Raw genomic sequence first — 22,417 nt, forward strand, 5'->3', positions numbered from 1 at the left:
CTACGCAAATGTAACTAATTTAGAGAAAATCGTAACGGACAAAAGATATTCGGAATAACGATGGGAAATTAAATTTAAACAAGAGCTTGAAAAACAGGCGATGGATCTAACAAGGAGACTTTAATTTCAAATACAACTGAAATATAAACTGGTTTAGAATAGAGGTTATAAACGGATATGATTGTTGTTTGTACAACCTCGGAGTCCTAGTAGACAATCACCTAAATATGAGCCAGCAGTGTGCTGCAGCTGCCAAAAAGGCCAACCCAGTGCTAGGCTGCATTAACAGAGGGAGAGAATCAAGATCACGTGAAGTGTTAATACCACTTTACAACCCCTTGGTGAGGCCACACTTGGAATACTGCATCCAGTTTTGGTCACCACGATGTAAAAAAGATGCTGAGACTCTAGAAAGAGTACAGGGAAGAGCAACAAAGATGATCAGGGGACTGGAGGCTAAAACATATAAAGAACGGTTTCTGGAATTGGGTATGTCCAGTTTAATGAAGAGAAGGACGAGGGGGACATGATAGCAGCCTTCCAGTATCTCAGGGGCTGCCCCAAAGAAGAGGGAGTCAAGCTCTTCTCCAAAGCGCCTGAAGGCAGGACAAGAAGCAGCAGATGGAAACTGATCAAGGAGAGAAACAACCTGGAATTAAGGAGAAATTTCCTAACTGTGAGAACAATTAATCAGTGGAACGACTTGCCTTCAGGAATTGTGGGTGATCCGACACTGGAGGTTTTAAGATTTGTCTGAAATGGAATAGGGTCTCCTTCTTCTGCATGGGGTTGGACTAGAAGACCTTTGAGGTCCCTTCCAACTGCGTTAAGCCAGGGCTTTAATGCTACTTTAACATGGCTGCAGTCTTTTCTTTCCTCCCTCAGAGTCACACTGGGGAGAGAAGAATTCATGCTCTAACCATGTTTTAGGGGTAGTTTAGCTTTATAATTATTCACCTTTGCATTGGGGGAATGACAACGCCTCTTATTTACAATTTTCCCCAAAGTAGGTTAGGATTTTGCTTAAGAGTCTCAAGCAAGGCGGGGATTATAGGATTTGAAATGGAAAAAAAACATCCACAGGGCGCCAGTTCAAGAAGATACTGATAAACCGTTGCTGCTGAATTTATTAGCTACGGAATTAATCGTAATCCATGCTTTAATTCTACCAGAGCATCCCATACATTTGCTCTGAGGGTGGTCCTCGACTTACAACGGTTCATTTAGCGATGGTTCGGAGTTACTTGTGACTCTTTTTCACACTTACGGCCGTTGTGGCATCCCCGTGGTCACGTGATCAAAATTCGGAGACTTCGCAACCGACTCATATTTATGACGGTTTTGCAGTGTCCCCCGGGGTCACGTGATCCCCTTTCGCCACCTTCTGATCCAGCTAAGTCAAGGGGGAGGTCCAGATTCGCTTAACAACTGTTTTACAAACTTCACAAGCACAGTGATTCACTTAACGACCGTGGCAAGAAAGGTCGTAGAGCGGGGCAAAACCCACTGAACCGCTATCTCGCTTAGCAACAAAAACTTTGGGCTCAATTCTGGCCGTATATATTTGCCAATGTTGCATTCATAGCAGTCTTACTCTCTTGTAATCCCTTTCTCTGGACTCTCTCCACTATAGGAGGTAAGAGGAAAAAAAACAAAACAGGCATGGCTGGCTGGGGAATTCTGGGAGTTGAAGTCCACACCTCTTAAAGCGGCCAAGTTTGAAAAACACTGTTGTAAAACCAGACCAAATGACCCACGGAAACAGCCTAATGATGGTCTGTTTGCCAATGTTGCATTCATATCGGTCTGATTTAACATCAGGGAGAAACCAATGCAGGACAGCTCACCAACATGTGAAGTTTGTTAAACTGGCTGCCGTGTTAATCACCTTTCAATGCCAAGGTTTTCAGCGACGCTAACTAGCATCTGTGCTTAGTTTGGCTTAGACAAGTCCAGCGCTCCGCCGTTACATGGTTAAGGGTGGAAGGCAGTTGCACCCCACCTCCCCCAAATAAGCAGTCGATTGGAGCTATGGAATATTGGAACCACTGGTCCGAAAAAAGAAGATCTGTCAATCAACAGGAAATGACAGCCAATAATACTGGAACTTGCAGCCTGGCAAGGGAAGAGAAATGCGATTGGAGAAAGAAAAGAAACGCCAAGGGTTGGCAAGAGCCAGGCAGGATTCTGGAATACTGTAGGGGGTGGGATTCGGAGGGAGGGGAGCGAAACAGCCTTTAACGATGACATCAGGTTTTAAGTTTGGCCTTCCTAAAATGCAGGGGAAATAAGGAGAGCGACGGGATACTCATGACAAGCAACTTAAATTTAGGAATAAAGGAAATGTATGAAATGGACTCCAGAAGATGGTAGAGGACAGGAAGACCTGGAGGAATGTTGTCCATGGGGTCGCGATGGGTCGGACACGACATCGCAATTAACAACAATTAACAACAACAATGAAAAGGTCAGCAGAGACGAGTCCTTCTCCACCAGTAAAACACATAGAATAGAACTGGAAGGGACCTTGGAGGTCTTCTAGTCCAGCCTGCTGCTCAAGCAGGAGAATATATACCATTTCAGACAAGTGACTGTCCAATCTCTTCTTAAAAACCTCCAGTGATGGAGCGCCCATGATTTCTGGTGGCAAGCTGTTCCACTGGTTAATTGTCCTTACCCAAGAGACTTCAGCCCCGACTGGCAAACATTATTGTGGGGTTATCTTTTGGGATGACAATAGAGGTAGTCCTCGGCTTATGACCAGAAGGGAGGCCCAAATTTCTACTGTTCAGTGAGACATTTGTTAAGTAAGTTTTGTCCCTTCTTACGACCTTACTTGCCACGGCGGTGAAGCGAATCATTGCGCTTGTTCAGTTAGTCACATGGTTGTGAAGTGAATCTGGTTTCCCCCGTTGACTTGGCTTGTCCGAAAGACACAAAAGGGGATCACAGGACCTTGAGAAAAAGCAACCGTCATAAATATGAACCAGTTGCCAAGCATTTGAATTTTGATCGCGTGACCATGGGGGTGCTGCAATGGCCGTTAAGTGTGAAAAACGGTCATAAGTTACTTTTTCCAGTGCGGGTGTAACTTAACAACTGCAGTGGTTCACTGAATGACTGTGGCATGGTTGTGTAATGGAGCAAAACTCACTTAACAACTGTCTCGATTAAGAACAAAAAATTTGGGCGCAATTCTGGCCATACGTCGTGGACTACCTGTATATATTTGCCAATGTTGCATTCATATCCCTCTGATTTAATATCAGGGAGAAGCCAATCAATGCAGGACAGCTCACCAACTTATGCAGTTTATTAAACTGGCTGCCATGTTACTCACGGTCACTAAAGGAATAAGTCGTAAGTTGAAGACTACCTATACTAATGCCAAGCAGATTCCTATAAAACAATTATTTTTCAAACTGGGCCACTTTAAGTTGTGTGGACTTCAGCTCCCAGAATTCCCCAGCCGGCATAGCTTACTCTCTGTAATCCCTTTCTCTACACTCTCTCCACTATAGGAGGTAAGAGAAAAAAAAGCAAAACAGGCATGGCTGGCGGGGGAATTCTGGGAGTTGAAGTCCACACATCTTAAAAGGGGCCATGTTTGAAAAAGGCTGTTGTAAAACCAGACCAAATGACCCACGGAAACAGCCTAATGGTGGTCTGTTGTGCCACGGAGTCAAATTTCTGGCTAGGCACGTCACGTGCGTCAATCTTCAACACTCAAAAGAGGCTGAATGTTGTTTGAAGGTGGCTGTGAGGCCTTAAGATCCTTCTTACCTTTTGCACCAGGTAAACACTTGTGGCTCTTTCGCTCGCAACGTCATCCAGGGCGGTGCCTTCCGGGACGAAATAACTCACATCCGCGATGTGAACGCCAACTTCGAAGTTCCCTGAAAGGGCAAAAGGGGATCGTTCATGAGGCTGGCTGCGGCATTCTGGGAGTTGAAGTCCAGACATTGGAAAGTGGACAAGATTGAAGAATACTGTTATATCGTGCAATGTGGAATTCCTGGCTTCCACTTGAGAAAAAGAAAACTGTAAGGAAATACAAGCAAATGCGGGTAACTCTCGACGTTACGACGGTTCGTTTAGTGTCCATTCAAAGTTACCAAAAAAAGGACTTATAACCATTTTCACACTTAATAACTATGTTATTAACTTAACCACTGCAGTGATTCCCTTAACAACTGTGGTAAGAATGGTCGTAAAATGGGGCAAAAATCCACTGAACAACTGTCTCGCTTAGCGACAGAACTTTGGAGCTCAATTGTGTTCGTAACTCAAGGACTCCCTGTGTGATAAAAACCAAGGCATCACGCGCCTACTTGAGAATGTTCTAACTCCTGTTTAGAGAGACCCCCCTTCCAATCCCTGCTCACGGCCACCCGACCCCTAGTCCCCTCTTGCTTTGACTACTGCAATCAGCTCTACGTGGGGCTGCCCTTGAAGAGGGTGCGGAAACTTCAAAAATCAGTTCAAAATTCAGCCAATTCATGCTGGCTGACGAATTCTGGGAGTTGAAGTCCACCCGGCTTAAAATGGCCAAGGTTTATTTATTTATTTATTTATTTATGAGACTTATATACCGCTTTAAGTGCAAGCACTCTCTAAGCGGTGTACACCAGTAAGCAATGTATATATATATATTTACATTGCCCCCAACAATCTGGGTCCTCATTTTACCTACCTCGGAAGGATGGAAGGCTGAGTCAACCTTGAGCCGGTGAGATTTGAACCGCTGACCTGCTGAACACAGGTTGAGAAACACCAGTCTGTGTAGGCAGCTGGTCGGTCAAGGCCTAAACAAGGCCATCAATCTCAAGAGCAAAACTAAATGTCTTCGCAGATTCTTAGTCATCCAGGTCATGGTTTGTCCCAAAGATGCTTTTTTCAAGAGGTAACTGGACTTTCTTGTTTTTCCTTGGAAGACCTTTTGCTTCTCATCCCAGAAGCTTCTTCAGCTCTGACTGGATGGTGGGGAATGGAAGGATTTATACTCCTTGCAGACAGCTGGTCATTTGCATCCTTTAAGAGAGTCGTTGAGGCCACTTGGAGGTTTACCTGTGTCCTTGGGGACACCTGAGTGGTGTAAATGGGTGTGGAGCCTTCCTGGAACTGCTAAAGGACTCTGTTGTAGACTGGAGATAGGTGATGTCCCTGAGGACACAGACAAACTTCCAAGTGGCCTCAACCACCCTCTAAAAGAAGGCAAATGACCAGCGGTCTGTAAGGAGTATAAATCCTTCCATTTCCCCACCATCCAGTCAGAGCTGAAGAAGCTTCTGGGACGAGAAGTGAAACGTCTTCAAAGAAAAAACAAGGTAGTCCAGTTGCCTCCTGAAAAAAAGCACCTTTGGGACTCGAGAGCAAAGCAGCCTGAGGCAAACAGTTGCAAAAGGGCTAGGAGGAAAGGAAGGAAGGAAGGAAGGAAGGAAGGAAGGAAGGAAGGAAGGAAGGAAGGAAGGGAGGGAGGGAGGGAGGGAGGGAGGGAGGGAGGGAGGGAGGGAAAGGAAAGAAAGGGAGAAAGAGAAAAAGAAAGAAAGGAAAAAGAGAAGGAGAAAGAGAGAGAGAAGAAAAGGGAAAGAGAAAAAGAAAGAAAGAAAGAAAGAAAGAGGAGAGAGAGAGAAAGAGAAGAAAAGAGAGAGAGAGAAAAAGAAAGAAAGAAAGAAAGAAAATGAGAGAAAGAAAAAGAAAAAGAAAGAAAAAGAAAGAGAAAGGAAGGAAAAGAAAGAAAGAAAGAGGAGAGAGAAGGAAAGAAAGAGAAAGAAAAAGAAAGAGAGAAAGAGAAACAGAGAAAGAGAGAAAGAAAAACAGAGAAAGAAAGAAAGAAAGAAGGAAACAACAAGAAAGAGAAAGAAAGAGAAAAGAAAGAGAAAGAAAGAAAAAGAGAGAGAAAGAGAGAGAGAAAGAAAGAGGAGAAAGAGAAGGAAAGAGAAAGAGAGAAAGAAAGAGGAGAGAAAAAAAATGAGAGAAAGAGAAAGAAAAAGAAAGACAGAGAAAGAAAGAGAGAAAGAAAAAGAAAGAGAGAAAGAGAGAAAGACAGAGAAAGAAAGAAAGAAAGAAAGAAAGAAAGAAAGAAAGAAAGAAAGAAAGAAAGGAAAGGAGAGAGGAGAGAAAAAAGAAAGAGAAAAAAGAAAAAGAAAGACAGAGGGAGAAAGAGAGAGACAGAGAGAGAGAGAGAAAGAAAGAAAGAAAGAAAGAAAGAAGAGAGAAGGAAAGAAAAAGAGAGAGAAAAAAGAAAAAGAAAGAGAAAGAAAGAGGAGAAAGAGAGAGAGAGAGAGAGAGAGAGAGAGAGAGAGAGAGAGAGAAAGAAAAAGAAAGAAAGAGATAAAAAACCCTTCCTTTTTGAAGTCCCCATCCTCATCTCTTGACCCCAGAGGATAAATATTGACGGAAGGAAAAGGGAGAGGGGCCGTGACATCATGGCATTGACGGCTGCCTGATCCCATCCGCCAAGGGCCCTGAACTCCCTGTCCTCAGCCGAATGTTGACAAACCCAGCGAAGAAATCCCGTTCGGGGAGATAATCAAACACGGAAGCTGCCAAGCTAAACTCTCCCTTTACCGCTGAGGCTCAGGATTCCCATCAGAGGTTTTGAAAAGCACAGGGGTTGCCCGGAGCCTCCACCCTCTGCCTTTCCACACTTGAACTTGTGCAAAAAAGAAAAGAAAGGAAAAGAAACACCCTTTATTTAGTTCCATCTCTGGGATCGCATCAAATCACGCTGAGATTCGTCCTTCCCGAGCCGGGAGATTGGACAATGGAGATCATTGGAAGGAATTATAACTCCTTGCAGACCGCTGGTCATTTGCCTTCTTTCAGAGAGTCGTTGAGGCCACTTGGAGGCTTATCTGTATCTTCGGGGTTACCTGAGTGGTGCAGATGGGGGTGGAGCCTTCTTGGGACCGCTGAAAGGACTGTGTTGTAGACTGGAGATAGATGATGTTGTATCTCTCCCCTTCTTTTGAGAGAGGGCTGTTCAATTTAGACATAGGCCTCCAGGTGGCTTCAACGACCCTCTGAAAGAATGCAAATGACCAGCCGTCTGCAAGGAATATAAAGAAGCAAGGAAGCTTCTTCAGCTCTGACTGGGAGATGGGAAATGGAAGGATTTATACTCCTTGCAGACAGCTGGTCATTTGCCTTCTTTTAGAGAGTCGTTGAGGCCACTTGGAGGCTTATCTATGTTCTAAGGGTCACCTGAATGGTGCAGATGGGTGTGGAGCCTTCTTGGGACCACTGAAAGGACTGTGTTGTAGACTGGAGATAGATGGTGTCGTATCCCTCACCCTCTGTTGAGAGAGGGCTGTTCAATTTTGACATTGGCCTCCAGGTGGCCTCAACGACCCTCTAAAAGAAGGCAAATGACCAGCAATCTGCAAGGAGTATAACTCCTTCCATTCCCCACCATCCAGTCAGAGTTGAAGAAGCTTCGGGGATGAGAAGCAAAACGTCTTCAAAGGAAAAGCAAGAAAGTTCAATTGCCTCCTTGAAAAAGAACCTTTTGGGACTCTAACACAAACAGACAATCACATCTGCCGACCCCAGGTCCTTGGCAAGGGCTCCATAGGTGGACAAAAAGGCCAAATCCAGACTGAACATCTGTCTGATGAACCACATTCACGCTGAAGTCTTTCCAGAACTGTCCATTATCTACTACCTTTTGGCTCACCCTAGTCAACTCCACAGACAATGATGGAAGTGTGTGGCAACAGGGTGCAGCAGCAGCCAAAAAAGCCAACACAATTCTAGGCTGCATCAACAGAGGGATAGAATCAAGATCACGTGAAGTGTTAGTACCGCTTTACAAGGCCTTGGTAAGGCCACACTTGGAATACGGCATCCAGTTTTGGTCACGACGATGTAAAAAAGATGCGGAAACTCTGGAAAGAGTACAGAGAAGAGCAACAAAGAGGATCAGGGGACTGGAGGCTTAAACCTATAAGGAACAGTTGCAGCAATGGGGTATGTCTAGTTTAATGAAGAGAAGGACGAGGGGGGACATGATAGCAGTCTTCTAATATGTCAGGGGCTTCCCCAAAGAAGGGGGGGGGGTCAACCTATTCTCCAAAGCCCCTGAAGGCAGGACAAGAAGCAACGGATGGAAACTAACCAAGGAGAGAAGCAACCTAGAATTAAGGAGGAACTTCCTGACAGTGAGGACAATCAACCAGTGGAACCGCTTGCCACCAGAAGCTGTGGGTGCTCCATCAGTGGAGGTTTTTAAGAAGAGACTGGACAGCCATTTGTCTGGAATAGTGGGGGGTCTCCTGCTTGAGCAGGAGATTGGACTACAAGGTCCCTTCCAGCTTTATTCTGATTGATTGATTGATTGATTGAATCTCCTGCTGTTTTTCCTAAGTCGTCAATCCTCTATACCAGCTCTGTGACCTGCAATTGATTCTTCCAGTGCAGGAGCCAGCTCATTAGTAACAGTTAATATTTTAGCTCATCCTAACTATTTTATTTCACAGGAGAAGATAATATTTTGCTGCTGCTGGACTACAGCATTCGGAGTCAAGAGACAGCCTGGGATCCATGGAAGATGCCTAAATGTTTTACAGTACATTATCAAAGGTTTTGACACTCCGCAGCAGTGTTTTAAAAAAAAAAATCTGTAAAACTTTTCTCTAGCCCATTGCTTAAACCAGTGGTTCTCAACATTTTTAATGCCGCGACTCCCAACCGGTCGTAAGTCGAGGACTACTCAACCGGTCGTAAGTCGAGGACTACTCAACTGGTGCAGCACCGTTTACAGAATGGGACTTTTGGCGGGCTCAGCAGGGCAGAGACAGCCTGGACACTTCCTATTGGCTTTTGAAAGCCAATAGAATTAGACTCTATTCAAGAGAGTCTATTCTATTGGCTTTCAAAAGCCAACAGAATAAAAGGGAGTAGCACAGCTAAGGAAAAGGGGAAAAAAAATGGAGGACTGCGTTGTTTGGCGACCCCCGTGAAATGGTCGTTTGACCCCAAATGGGGTCCCGACCCACAGGTTGAGAACCACTGGCTTAAATGGAAAATGAAGAGTTGATTTTATTTTTATTTGACTTTATTTTTTTGGCCAAGGCCCGGCTCGGCTACCGATTTTGAATTTTTTGGGACTGAACACGGGCAGAGGGTCACCCTGTTCCTTACAACTTCAACTTTTGCTCCTGGCACCCGTTCTTGGACCTCAAGATACTACAGGCTTTTTGACTGGTAACTCCCTAGCTTTTGAAAGATATCACGCTGAAGTTTTTTGGGCAACGAGCAGAGGAACTTTTCAATTGTGCGTGAGATTACAAGTAGACACACTTCCTTTCGTTTTTCAATTAGGTCTCAGCTCCAGGGGCAAAGATATTCTTTGCTGGAAGGACAGAGGAGAAAGGCGCATTCAAGCTTCTTTCCAGAGGCCTTTCCCAGTTTTTTTTTTTTAATCAGTCCATTGGTCGAGACTCAGATGCAGGGAGACTTGCGGCTACTGAAGCGTGCCCCGTTTTATGACCTTTTCCTCCACGGTTGATAAGCGAATTACTACAGTTGCTAAGTGAATCAGAATAATAGAATAACAGAATGGCAGAATAACAGAATAACACCTGAAGGCAGGACAAGAAGCAACGGGTGGAAACAAATCAAGGAGAGAAGCAACCTAGAACTAAGGAGAAACTTCCTGACAGTTAGAACAATTCACCGGTGGAACCACCTGCCTCCAGAAGCAGTGAATGCTCCAACACTGGAAGTTTTTAACAAGAGACTGGACAGCCATTTGTCCAAAATGGTATAGGGTTTCCTGCCTGAGCAGGGGGTTGGACTAGATGACCTCCAAGGTCCCTTCCAACTTTATCATCATCATCATTATTATTATTACAACAGAGCTGGAAGAGAGCCTGGAGGTCTTCTAGCACAACTCCTGCTCAAACAGGAAAACCCCTAACACCTCAGTCAAATGACTGTCCAATCTCTTCTTAAAAAGCTCCAGTGATGGAGCACCCACAACTTCTGGTGGCAAGCAGTTCCACTGGTTAATTGTTCTCACCGTCGGGAAATTCCTCCTTAGTTCCAGGTTGCTTCTCTCCTTGATTAGTTTCCATCCGTTGCTTCTTGTCCTGCCTTCAGGCGCTTTGGAGAATAGGTTGATCCCCCTCTTCTCTGTGGCAGCCCCTCAGGTATATTGGGAAACTGCTATCATGTCTGCCCTAGTCCTTATCAGAATAACAGAGTTGGAAGGGATCTTGGAGGTCTTCTACTCCAACCCCCTGCTCAAGCAGGAGACCCTATCCCATTTCAGACAAAGGGCTGCCCAGTCTCTTCTTAAAAACCTCCAGTGATGGAGCACCCACAACTTCTGGTGGCAAGTCATTCCACTGGTAAATTGTTCTCACTGTCAGGAAATTATGCGGTCGTTGAGTGAATCCAACTCCCGCCCACTGATTTGGCTTGCCGGAAGCCAGCTGGGAAGGTGACAAACACTGATCACATGACCCCAGGATGCTGCAACCGTAATAAATATATGATGGTTGCCAAGCACCCAAATTTTGAACAGGTGACCCCGGGGATGCTGCGACAGTTGTACGTGTGAAACCCGGTCGTAAGTCACTTTTCTCAGCGCCACTGCAACTTTGAACGGTCACTAAACAACTGGCTGTTAAGTTGAGAGCTCTCTGTGCAGGCTCTTCTGGAAATCCCCATGTCTGCCTCCTGCAGGATATGGCATATTTGGGAACACCAACAGGTTGACTTTGGGAGAAATATCATTCTTTCTTTGTATATTGGTGGGGAAATCTTAGGGCTGACTAGGACTTCAAAGGTTATCCATTTTCCACTTCAGTGGCTTTTTTAAGGAAAACCCAGGTTAGCCTCCTCAGCCACTAGAAAATGCAAAATGAGTAGATAGGTAGGTAGGTAGGTAGGTAGGTAGGTAGGTAGGTAATGGATGATAGATAGATAGATAGATAGATAGATAGATAGATAGATAGATAGATAGATAGGTAGGTAGGTAGGTAGGTAGGTAGGTAGGTAGGTAGGTAGGTAGGTAGGTAGGTAGGTAGGTAGGTAGGTAGGTAATGGATGATAGATAATAGAAAAATAGATAGATAGATAGATAGATAGATAGATAGATAGATAGATAGATAGATAGATAGATAGATAGATAGATAGATAGACAGATAGATAGACAGACAGATAGAGAGAGAGAGAGAGAGAGACAAAGAGAGAGAGAGATAATAGATAGAAAGAGAGCAAGAGCGAGAGCGAGAGAGATGGATAATAAATAGATGATAGATAGGTAATAGGTAATAGACAGACAGAAAGACAGATAAATAAACAAAAACCACATCCGGCCAACTGAATCCTAGGATAGGAAGGCAACCTTGAGGCCACCGAGTTCAACCATCGGTTCCTTGCAGGAATTAAAGCTAATTAAAACATCCTCAACAGATGAGTGTTTAGCTTCTGTTGCAACACACTTAAGAAAAGGGAGCCAAACAGATCTCCATCACATCCACACCCACACCCCCACACAGGAGTTTGATTGGCAACTATGTTGGACCCCACTCTCAATCCTACAGAAGGCTAGAGATTTACACGAATCTGTAATTGGTGTTTTTCTACTCTACAGAAGGCTAGCGATTTACACGAATCTGTAATTGGTGTTTTTCTACTTTGGCAACGTTGAAGAGGGGTGGACTTTAACTCCCAGAATTCTCCAGCCAGCACACCTGTGTGCTGGCTGGAGAATTCTGGGAGTTGAAGTCCACCCCTCTTTAAAGTTGCTAAGGTTGAGAAATACCGGTCTATGGGGACTTGGGGGCACAATCCATTTAACAATGGATAACATTGATAACAATGTTTGTAAGTCACCTCTCAACAAGATGGGTGGCACACAAATCCAGTGATAAGAAAATAATTAAGCAGGTGCATTTGGTTTCCCAGTATAAGAGGGTCCACAATAAGAATCACGGCTCCAAAGAGAGACCCAGGTAGAATCAAGATTTTTTATGCAAACCTTTTATGCAAATCTCTTTTATGCAGATCCTTTTTATGCAAATCTCTTTTATGCAAATCTCTTTTATGCAGATCCCTTTTATAGAAATCTTTTATGCAAATCTCTTTTATGCAGATCCCTTTTATGCAGATCCCTTTTATGGAAATCTTTTATGCAAATCTCTTTTATGCAGATCCCTTTTATGCAAATCTCTTTTATGCAGATCCCTGTTATGCAAATCTCTTTTATGCAGATCCCTTTTATGCAGATCCCTGTTATGCAAATCTTTTATGCAAATCCCTTTTATGCAAATCTCTTTTATGCAGATCCCTATTATGCAAATCTCTTTAAGTTCCCTTTCCACAGGAGTTTTTTTTTAAAAAAAAAAATAATAATTATAGTCGTATCCCATGAGAGATGAATATATTGCACAAGACACCGCAGAAGTATAGGTACTTCTCAACTTACCAACAGTTCATTTAGCGACTGTTCAAAGTTAACAACGATGCACAGTTACAACAAAGTTATAAAAAAGTGACTTTGGAGCATTTTTCACGCTTACAACCAGCGATCAAAATTCGGGTTTTGGCAACTGACATGTGTTTATGACGATTGCAGCGTGCCGGGATCGTGCGATCCCCTTTTGCGACCTTCTGACAAAACAAAGTCCATGCGGGGGGGGAAGCCCGATTCACTTAACAACCGTGTCACTGATTTCACAACCGTGGTGATTCATTTAACAACGCTGCCAAGAATGGTTGCAAAATGGGACAAAACTGAGATTCCCTTAAGAACCGTGTTACCAATTCAACAACTACAGGGATTCCCATAACCTTTGGGGCAAGAAAGGGGGCAAAAGGGGGCAAAATTCACTTAACGAATGTCTCACTTAGCGACAGAAATCTGAGGCTGCATTGTGATCATTAACACAAGGACGGCCTGTAGAGCTTGCGCGTGATCACATGCATTGGAAGGAATGTATAGTACAGGGGACTTCAAACTTGGCCCTTTTATGACTGGTGGACTTCAACTCCCAGAATTCCTCAGCCAGCATAGCTTACTCTCTTGTAATCCCTTCCTATGCAATCTCTCCACTAGAGGAAGTAAGAGAAAAAAACAAAACAGGCATGGCTGGCTGAGGAATTCTGGGAGTTGAAGTCTGCGAGTCATGAAGGGGACATAGTTCCCCCACGCTGGCTGAGGAATTCTGGGAGTTGAAGTCCGCGAGTCATGAAGGGGCCATAGTTCCCCCACACTGGCTGAGGAATTCTGGGAGTTGAAGTCCATGAGTCATGAGGGGGCCATAGTTCCCCCATGCTGGCTGAGGAATTCTGGGAGTTGAAGTCTGCAAGTCATGAAGGGGCCACGTTTCAAGACCCCTGGCATAGTATCTCACCTCTCAGTATCCAACCTGGAACGAGAGCTGTAGCACTCGTAGCAACATGCCATTCATCTGTTTTTGTCAGAAGTTACACAACTGTAATGTCTTTTGGCCAAACGCCCTTAGGATTATCCTGATAGGAAGTTGATGAAACCAGTGTAGAAGCTGCCACAGACATCTCATTACTCATAGATTGCTACAACTCCCGTATACGCAGTACCTCAAAAGCTTGTCGGTCATGCATAAGCATTTACAACTGGTTGTCTCGTTTTCCAGGTAGACCGGAAAAGAGGCTCTCTACCCACTTGTTACCCGAAAAGGGCTGCGCCTCGCTGCTCTTTCGGCACCTGGGTTGTGACGATTTTGTGAGCAAGCAACCTCTGTTTTCTGCCGAGAAAAAGTGTGAATCTGCGCCCAGGAGTCTTCAAACCTAGCCCTTTTATGACTCGTTGACTTCAAGTCCCAGAATTCCTCAGCCAGCCTCCATTTTGTTTGTTAGATTTAAGTCAGGAGTCTTCAAACTTGGACCTTTTAGGACTCGTAGACTTCAACTCCCAGAATCCCTCAGCCAGCGTGCCTGGCTGAGGAATTCTGGGAGTTGAAGTCCACGAGTCATAAAAGGGCCGAATTTGAAGACCCCTGGTATAAGGTCTCCTGCCTGAGCAGGGGGTTGGACTAGAAGACCTCCAAGGTCCCTTGGAGGGGACGTGACAAAGAAGAGGAGGTCAACCTCTTCTCCAAAGCGCCTGAAGGCAGGCAAGAAGCAACGGATGGAGAAAACTAACCAAGGAGAGAAGCAACCTAGAACTAAGGAGAAATTTCCTGACAGTTAGAACAATTAACCAGTGGAACCACCTGCCTCCAGAAGCGGTGAATGCTCCAACACTTTAAGAAGAGACTGGACAGCCATTTGTCCTGAGCAGGGAGTTGGACTAGATGACCTCCAAGGTCCCTTCCAACTACTACTACTTCTACTACTACTACTTCTTCTTCTTCTTCTCCTCCTCCTCCTCCTCATTATTATTATTATTATTATGGATCATCGCACAGTCAGCCATATGTTCAGACTGGATTTGGCATTTTGTCTACCTATCGAGTCCTTACCCAGGACCTGGGATAGGCAGATGTGGATGTTTGATGGTATTACAGGTATCGTCGCAGGATGGAAGCAGTTCCTAGTAAGGCCGCCTTTTGCAATTGACTAATAGCGAATTTGTCAATGCCAATGGTGTTCAAGTGGTGCTCCAGTTGTTTTGGGATTGCACCCAAGGAGCCTATGACTACTACTACTATTATTATTATTATTTCCTCAGTCAGGTACGTGTTAAAGTCCACACGTGTTAAAGTGGCCAAGTTTGAAGACCCCCTGCCTTTGTGGTTTGTTTCTGCTGCTTGGAGCTTTTCTGTGAAGTCCAATCCTGCTAATCACTTGGGATCTAAAGATCTCCCTGAACAGATAACAGAGGCTGAGGCCTATGTGTTGTCCTGCACAAAGGACAAAAGCAGCAGTGGCCTTGAACAACCCATGCTGCAAGTTTTCCAGAAGTTTCTCAAGCAGGTAACCCGCAGAGCGAAAGGGCAGAGCGAAAGGCCCTCCTCCACCCATTATCCGCTTAAATCCAGGGTGGGCTGTATCTGCAACAGCTAATAAATTAGGCCTCGGGATTTCTCAAATCCGTTAGGAAACCGCTTTGGGAGACGGGCCTTCCCGTTGCCAAACAAAGGAGAGGGGTTCAGCCGTTCAGAAGCGATGTGCCAGCAGCAGCTTAAGCCTAGGGAATCCCTTACACGCGGCACCGGCCTGGCCTTGAAGCCCCTCGCAAGAGCGACTTTTTAACTTGCGGTGGCCGAGGCGACAACCCGTGTGCAAAGCCACCAGGTGCAGCGCCTGGCCGCGGGACAGCTAGCCCGCCAGGTATTCTGGAAGACGGCGAACAGCTCTGTCCCGGCCAGATCCACGCAGAACATCCAGTACTTGCAATCCGCCAAGTTTCTTGCACTGTAAATATTTCAACACCCCTACGAAAACGAGCAGACAGGGGTGCCGTGGGTCTGCCGAAAGCCGTAGTCCTCGGCTTCTGACTGACTGCAGAAATATGCAAGGGATTCCACAAAGGCAGATAGGAAGATTGCGGCACCGCTTCCAAGCTCAGGGTGAAGCCAGGCCAAGAGCGACAGAGCGGAGATGAAAGGAGATATACAGACCTGGCTGTTAAGGTCAGGACAAAGTCTCCAAAGGAGGCAGAAGCCATCAGCCACCCTTTTTCTGAATTAGCTCCTTTGCTCAGATGGATGTTAGAATTAACAGAAGAATAGAGCTGGAAGGGAACCTGGAGGTCCTCTAGTCCAACCCCCTGCTCAGCCAGGAGACCCTATACTATAGTTGTCCAGTCTCTTCTTAAAAACTTCCAGTGTTGGAGCATTCACCGCTTCTGGAGGCAGGTTGTTCCACTGATTAATTGTTCTCCCTATCAGGAAGTTTCTCCTTAGTTCCAGGTTGCTTCTCTCCTTGATTAGCTTCCATCTGTCACTTCTTGTCCTGCCTTCGGGCGCTTTGGAGAAGAGCTTGACTCTTTTCTTTGGAATAGCCCCTCCAAGGGACCCTGGAGGTCTTCTAGTCCACTTCTAGTCCACTTTTTTCAGTGCCGTTGTAAGTTCAAACAGTCACTAAGCGAACTGTTGTAAGTCGAAGACTACCTGTACTTTATTACGGTTTTTTTTTTGGTCATCAATTTTTTGACACCTTGCTAAGCGACTGCTGGTACTCAGATGTTGCCATATCTTAAAAGTGGTTGTTTTGGGATTGCATCCAAGGCGTCTATGACTATTAGTACTACCCTTGCTTGCTTTTGCCACAGTCTTTCTATTTCTATTTGTAGGTCTTTGTATTTTGTGATCTTCTCCAGTTCTTTCTCGTCTATTCTGCTGTCTATTATTATTATTATCGATCATCGCACAGTCAGCCAGATGTTCAGACTGGATTTGGCATTTTATCTACCTATCGAGTCCTTACCCAGGACCTGGGATAGGCAGATGTGGCTGTTTGATGGTATTACAGATATCGTCGCAGGATGGAAGCAGTTCCTAGTAAGGCCGCCTTTTGCAATTGACTAATAGCGAATTTGTCAATGCCAATGGTGTTCAAGTGGGGCTCCAGTTGTTTTGGGATTGCACCCAAGGAGCCTATTACTATTGGTACTACCCTTGCTTGCTTTTGCCACAGTCTTTCTATTTCTATTTGTAGGTCTTTGTATTTTGTTATCTTCTCCAGTTCTTTCTCATCTATTCTGCTGTCTCCAGGCACTGCCACGTCCACTATCCAGACTTTTTTGTCTTTCTTATCGACAATTGTTGTTCTTGTTGTTGTTATTATTATTATTAATCGACTGCAGTGATTCACTTAACAAGCAAGGTTGCAAAACGGGGCACCACCCACCCAGCAAACATCACCCTTCGCAAGAGAAATTTTGTGCTCAGCGGTGGCCGTAAGTTGAGGACCACCTGCACTCTTTCCTTTCCCCCTCTCTGTCTATCCCACCTGCTCCTGTCTTCTGCCAGCCCAAATTCCTTACTGCCCGCAAAGCCTTCTCAACTTTTTACAAGTCGCCTTGAGGAAGAGTTCTCTCTCCGCTCGGCCTCAGACCTCACGCTCCCTACCAGCCAGCAAAGTTCAGAAAACCAATTTTCCCCCCACCCAAAAAAAACCATTAAAAAAAAATCCCACGAAAGGAAGCAGTTTAAAAAGTCACAGGCAAAAGAACACCAGATTTGTGAAGATCACATTTCTCTCTCTTTCTCTCTCTGCCATGCAAGGGGAAGGGAGGGGGGGCAGGCAACGGAGAACTTACAACAGGGAGAAACTTTCTTGAACTTGGCTGGCCTTCTGAAGCCTCCATTCAACAGCAAAATCGCTGAGCCAAAAGAGATGAAGGGAATGAGAGAGAGAGAGAGAGAGAGAGAGAGAGAGAGAGAGAGAGAGAGAGAGAGAGAGAGAGAGAGAGAACTGCCAGCTGTTTTTACGACTCTTCCATGCTCCACTGGAGAAGGCTTAATTCTACTAGGAAATGCTCTCTGAGTTTATACAGGGATGCGAAGCGGCACCCGGCTGTCTTTGCAAATTGGAATGGAGGCGAAGGACACACTTGGAGAAATTGCAGAGGTGTAGATTTCGGTGAAGCATTAGGATGGGGAGGAGGCGGAGGAAAAGAAAAAAAAAAAGTCCGCTGGTGGGGAAAGTTGTTTAATGGAGGAAAAGCTGTCGAAGGGGAGGGGAGTCACATGAAGGCAGCCTTCCAATATTTGTGAGGGGCTGCGACAAGGAAGAGGGTGTCCACCTGTTCTCCAAAGCACCTGAAGGCGGGACAAGAAGCAACGGATGGAAACTCATCAAGGAGAACTAAGAAGGAATTTTCCTGATAGACGGAACAATTAACCAGTGGAACCACCTGCCTCCAGAAGCGGTGAACGCTCCAACACTGGAGGTTTTTAAGAAGAGACTGGACAGCCATTTGTCCGAAATGGCACTGGGTTTCCTGCCTGAGCAAGGAGTTGGACTAGATGACCTCCAAGGTCCCTTCCAACTTTATTATTATTATTATTATTATTATTATTATTATTATTATTATTATGATGATGATGATAGAGAGAATGGGCTGTTTTTTCTCCAAGAGGACTGATCTCCTGCATTGTCTACATTACAGGTCCCCAACCTTTTGGGGTTGGTGACCCGAAGCGGGTGGAGGGGAGAAAGAAGGGATGGTTTTGTGGAGGGGGGTCAATGCATGTGTGCGCACACAAACATCCATTGCTCATTTGAGTGGGGCCGTGAGCGCCAACCACGCTTGCAGCGATGCTCATTTGAGCTGGACAGCAAATGCCCACGACGCAAATGGGGTCACAAACGCCTGTGACACTCACAGCAACGCTTGCGCAAGTTGGCCCGCAAAGCCCTCAACACTTGTGGTAAATGCCCGCAACACTCATGGTAAACACCCGCAACACTCACGGAAAAGCTCACACGAGTTGGCCTGCAAACTCCCGCAGCACTTGCGGTAAACGCCCGCAACACTCATGGTAAACACCCACAACACTCACAGAAACGCTCACGCAAGTTGGCCCGCAAACGCCCTCAACATTTGCGGTAAACGCCCACAACAGTCATGTAAACGGTCGCGCGAGTTAGCCTGCAAATGCCCTCAACACTCACGGTAAACGCCTACAACACTTGCGGTAAACACTCACGTGAGTTGGCCCACAAATGCCCTCACGGTAAACGCCCGCAACACTCATGGTGAGCATTTGGCCCGCAAATGCCCTCAACTCTCACGGTAAATGCCCGCAACACTTGCAGTAAACACCCACAACAGTCATATAAACGGTCGCGCGGGTTGGCCCGCAAATGCCCTCAACACTCACGGTAAACGCCCGCAACACTTGCGGTAAACACTCACGTGAGTTGGCCCGCAAACGCCCCCACAGTAAACGCCCTCAACACTCACAGAAATGCTCGCACGAGTTGGCCCGCAAATGCCCTCAACACTCATGGTAAATGCCCGCAACACTTGCAGTAAACATCCACAACAGTCATATAAACGGTCGCACGGGTTGGCCCGCAAATGCCCTCAACACTTACGGTAAATGCCCGCAACACTTGTGGTAAACGCTCATGTGACTTGGCCCACAAATGCTCTTACGGTAAATGCCCTCAACACGCACGGTAAACACTCACGTGAGTTGAGCTATGCTGACTCAGGAATTCTGGGAGTTGAAGTCCACATGTCATAAAAGAGCCGAGGTTGCCTACCCCTGCGCTAAGCCATTGCGCCATTCACTCCCTCCCCCCGTTATACACTCCAGGCAAAATCTCAGTTTCCAGGATAAATATCTTTGAACAGAACATGGCAGTAACTGGACATGAAATATTAAGAGATAGTGTCCTACCATCTGGAAGCGGCTTGCAAGAGAGAGCGTCGTCCAGATCCTTGGCGGTGGATGGGTCAATGGTGAAGATGCATTCTTTCCTGTAAGAACGGAAGAAACGAAAACTTAGTCAAGCACAAAAAAATATCAAAAAGAATTGATTTCTTAGTGCTCTCTCTCTCTCTGTCTCGGTGTTTCCCAACTTTTGCAATTTTAAGATGCGTGGACTTCGACTCCCAGAATTCCCCAGCCAGCATGCCTGGGCTTCAACTCCCAGTGTTGCTTGGCTGGGGTATTCTGGGAGTTGAAGTCCACATGTCTCAAAATGGTGCAGGTTGAGAAACACTGCTCTAGTTTGATAGTTACCTGGAACTACACAATGTAAAGTGCAGAAAACCAGCGCAAATTTCTAGACCTTTGTGTGTGCTCTTGAGAAAAAAAGATACAGCGATAGCCTTTAGACTTATATACCGCTTCACAGCGCTTTACAGCCCCTCTCTAAGCAGGTTACAGAGTCAGAATTTTACCCCCAACAATCTGGGTCCTCTTTTACCGACCTCAGAAAGAGGGAAGGCTGAGTCGATCTTGAGCCGGTCAGGATCGAACTGCTGGCAGTGGGCAGAATCAGCCTGCAATGCTGACGTCTAACCACTGGGTCACCACAGGAGGGAGGGAGGGAGGGAGGGAGGAAGGAAGGGAGGGAGGGAGGGAGGGAGGGAGGGAGGAAGGAAGGAAGGAAGGAAGGAAGGAAGGAAGGAAGGAAGGAAGGAAGGAATAGCTATAGCACTTAGACTTATATAAAACTTCACAGGGCTTTATAGCCCCTTTCTAAGCAGTTTACAGAGTCAGCCTCTTGCCCCCCAACAATCTGGGTCCTCATTTTACCAACCTCAGATGGATGGAAGGCTGAGTTAACCTTGAGTGGGTCTGGATCGAACTGCTGACAGTGGGCAGAGTCAGTCTGCAATGCTGAATTCTAACCACTGGGCCACCACAAAAGGAAGGGAGGGAGGAAGATAGCACTTAGACTTATATACCGCTTCACAGTGCTTTTACAGCCCTCTCTAAGCAGTTTACAGAGTCAGAATTTTACCCCCAACAATCTGGGTCCTCATTTTACCGACCTCGGAAAGAGGGAAGGCTGAGTCGATCCTTGAGCCGGTCAGGATCGAACTGCTGGCAATGGGCAGAGTCAGCCTGCAAGGCTGCATCCGAACCACTGCGCCACCAGAAGCAAGAATCCTTCTGATTTAACATGGAACTTCTGAAGAGGTCTTACGTGTATATCAGCAATACATGTAATTCTGTTTTTGATCACCAACTAGAACAGTTTTGGCCTGGCTGTTTGAGGATTACAGGAGTTTAATTACATAAATTTAGACATCTGGAAGTTTCTAGCTTCTGGAAGGGGTCGCCTGGGTCAAAATACAACTACTTGTCGATTTTAAAGTTCCTCTCTTTTCCGACACAAATCTGTCTCTTCCTTGTATTGTCAGTTTTTATTATACGGATAGTCCTTGACCCACAACAGTTCATTTAGTGACCGTTCACACTGAAAAAAGTGACTTATGGCCAGTTTACACCATTACGACCGTTGCAGCGTCCCCCTGCTCATGGAATAAAAATTTGAATGCTTGGCAACTGCTTCGTATTTCTGACGGCTGCATTTATGACGGGGGTCATCGGATCCCCTTTTGCGACTGTCGGCCAAGCAAAGTGATCAGGGAAGGCAGAGTCACTTAACAACCATGTTCCTAACTTAACAGCCTCAGGGATTCACTTAACAACTGTGGCAGGGAAGGTCGTAAAACGGGGCAAAACTCACAGGCACTGTCTTGCTTAGCGGCAGAAATTCTATTCTAGTTTAGTCTAATCTCTATTCTAGTCTAGTCTCTATTCTATTCTTTTGTATTCTATTTCTTATTCTATTTCTATTCTAGATTTTCTCTTCTCTTCCTTATTCTATTTCTCATTCTATTCTATCTCATTCTATTTCTTATTTTATTCTATTCTAGTCTATTCTATTCTAGTCTAGTCTCTATTCTATTCTTTCGTATTCTAATTTCTTATTCTATCTCTATTCTAGATTCTCTTCTCTTCTATTTCTTATTCTTTCTCGTTCTATTATTCTATTTCTTATTTTATTCTATTCTATTCTAGTCTATTCTATTTCTTATTCTATTATTCTATTCTATTCTAGTCTCCATTCTATTCTTTTGTATTCTATTTCTTATTCTATTTCTATTCTAGATTCTCTTCTCTTCTATTTCTTATTCTTTCTCATTCTATTCTATTCTATTCTATTCTATTCTATTTATTATTCTATTATTCTATTCTATTCTATCTTATTCTATTTCTTACTCTATTCTATTCTATTCTATTCTATTCTATTCTATTCTATTCTATTCTATTCTATTCTAGATTTATAAGACTGCCCTACGCACAAAAAATGGAAGGATTTCTCAATTCCCACCATGGACGAATGGCTACAAAAGTTGATGGGAGTCGGCACAGATGGCTGAACGGACTGTTCCGATCAAAAGAAAGGAATAAAAAGTAATTTTCTTTCTACTTGGAAACCGCTTCTGGATGTTGTGCTTGAGGTGGCGGGAGAGAATGATACTTTGATTTTTAGGGTATGGTTAATTTCCCAAGCAGGGGAGAGGAAAATGTTGGCAGTTAGGGTGGCAGTGCAGGGACTATCCCGTTCCCCTGGTTACTAGGTACACACAACGCCAGGGACATCACTTCCCCGGCTGGAACAGAACAAAAATGAGGGCAGGGTGTCCTGTTGTCTACTTGCTTCTACAGAGAGGCCGGCTTTCAACTGAGGTTCTTACCTGTAATCCAGGGGAGAAACGTCTATGGAGTTTCTCAGCCATCCAGACCAGGAGTAGGCAACCTTGGCTCTTTTATGACTGGTGGACTTCAACTCCCAGAATTCCTGAGCCAGCGTGGGGGAACTATGGCCCCTTCATGACTTAGGGACTTCAACTCCCAGAATTCCTCAGACAGCATGGGGGAGCTATGACCCCTTCATGACTCATGGACTTCAACTCCCAGAATTCCTGAGCCAGCATGGCTCAGCTTGGAAACGTCTCCCTTTCCCCTCAGCGTGGCTGGCTCAGGAATTCTGGGAGTTGAAG

At 45.3% G+C, this 22,417-nt stretch overlaps 1 protein-coding gene across 1 annotated transcript in view; it reads right to left on the reverse strand.

The window, feature by feature from the left end:
* The window catches only part of DIS3L2 (DIS3 like 3'-5' exoribonuclease 2), a 202,655-nt gene that overhangs the window by 77,062 nt on the left and 103,176 nt on the right, over nt 1–22,417 (reverse strand). Inside the window, exons 11-12 of the mRNA XM_039327402.1 lie at nt 19,293–19,372; nt 3,784–3,896 (exon numbers count right to left, since the gene is read on the reverse strand). Of these exons, the coding sequence (XP_039183336.1) occupies nt 3,784–3,896; nt 19,293–19,372 (193 nt within the window). The remainder of the gene's footprint in view (nt 1–3,783; nt 3,897–19,292; nt 19,373–22,417) is intronic.

This window comes from Crotalus tigris, unplaced genomic scaffold (genome assembly GCF_016545835.1).
Source record: "Crotalus tigris isolate CLP2741 ecotype Arizona unplaced genomic scaffold, ASM1654583v1 scf7180000024361.1375286210:1436186, whole genome shotgun sequence".
Lineage (NCBI taxonomy): Eukaryota > Metazoa > Chordata > Lepidosauria > Squamata > Viperidae > Crotalus > Crotalus tigris.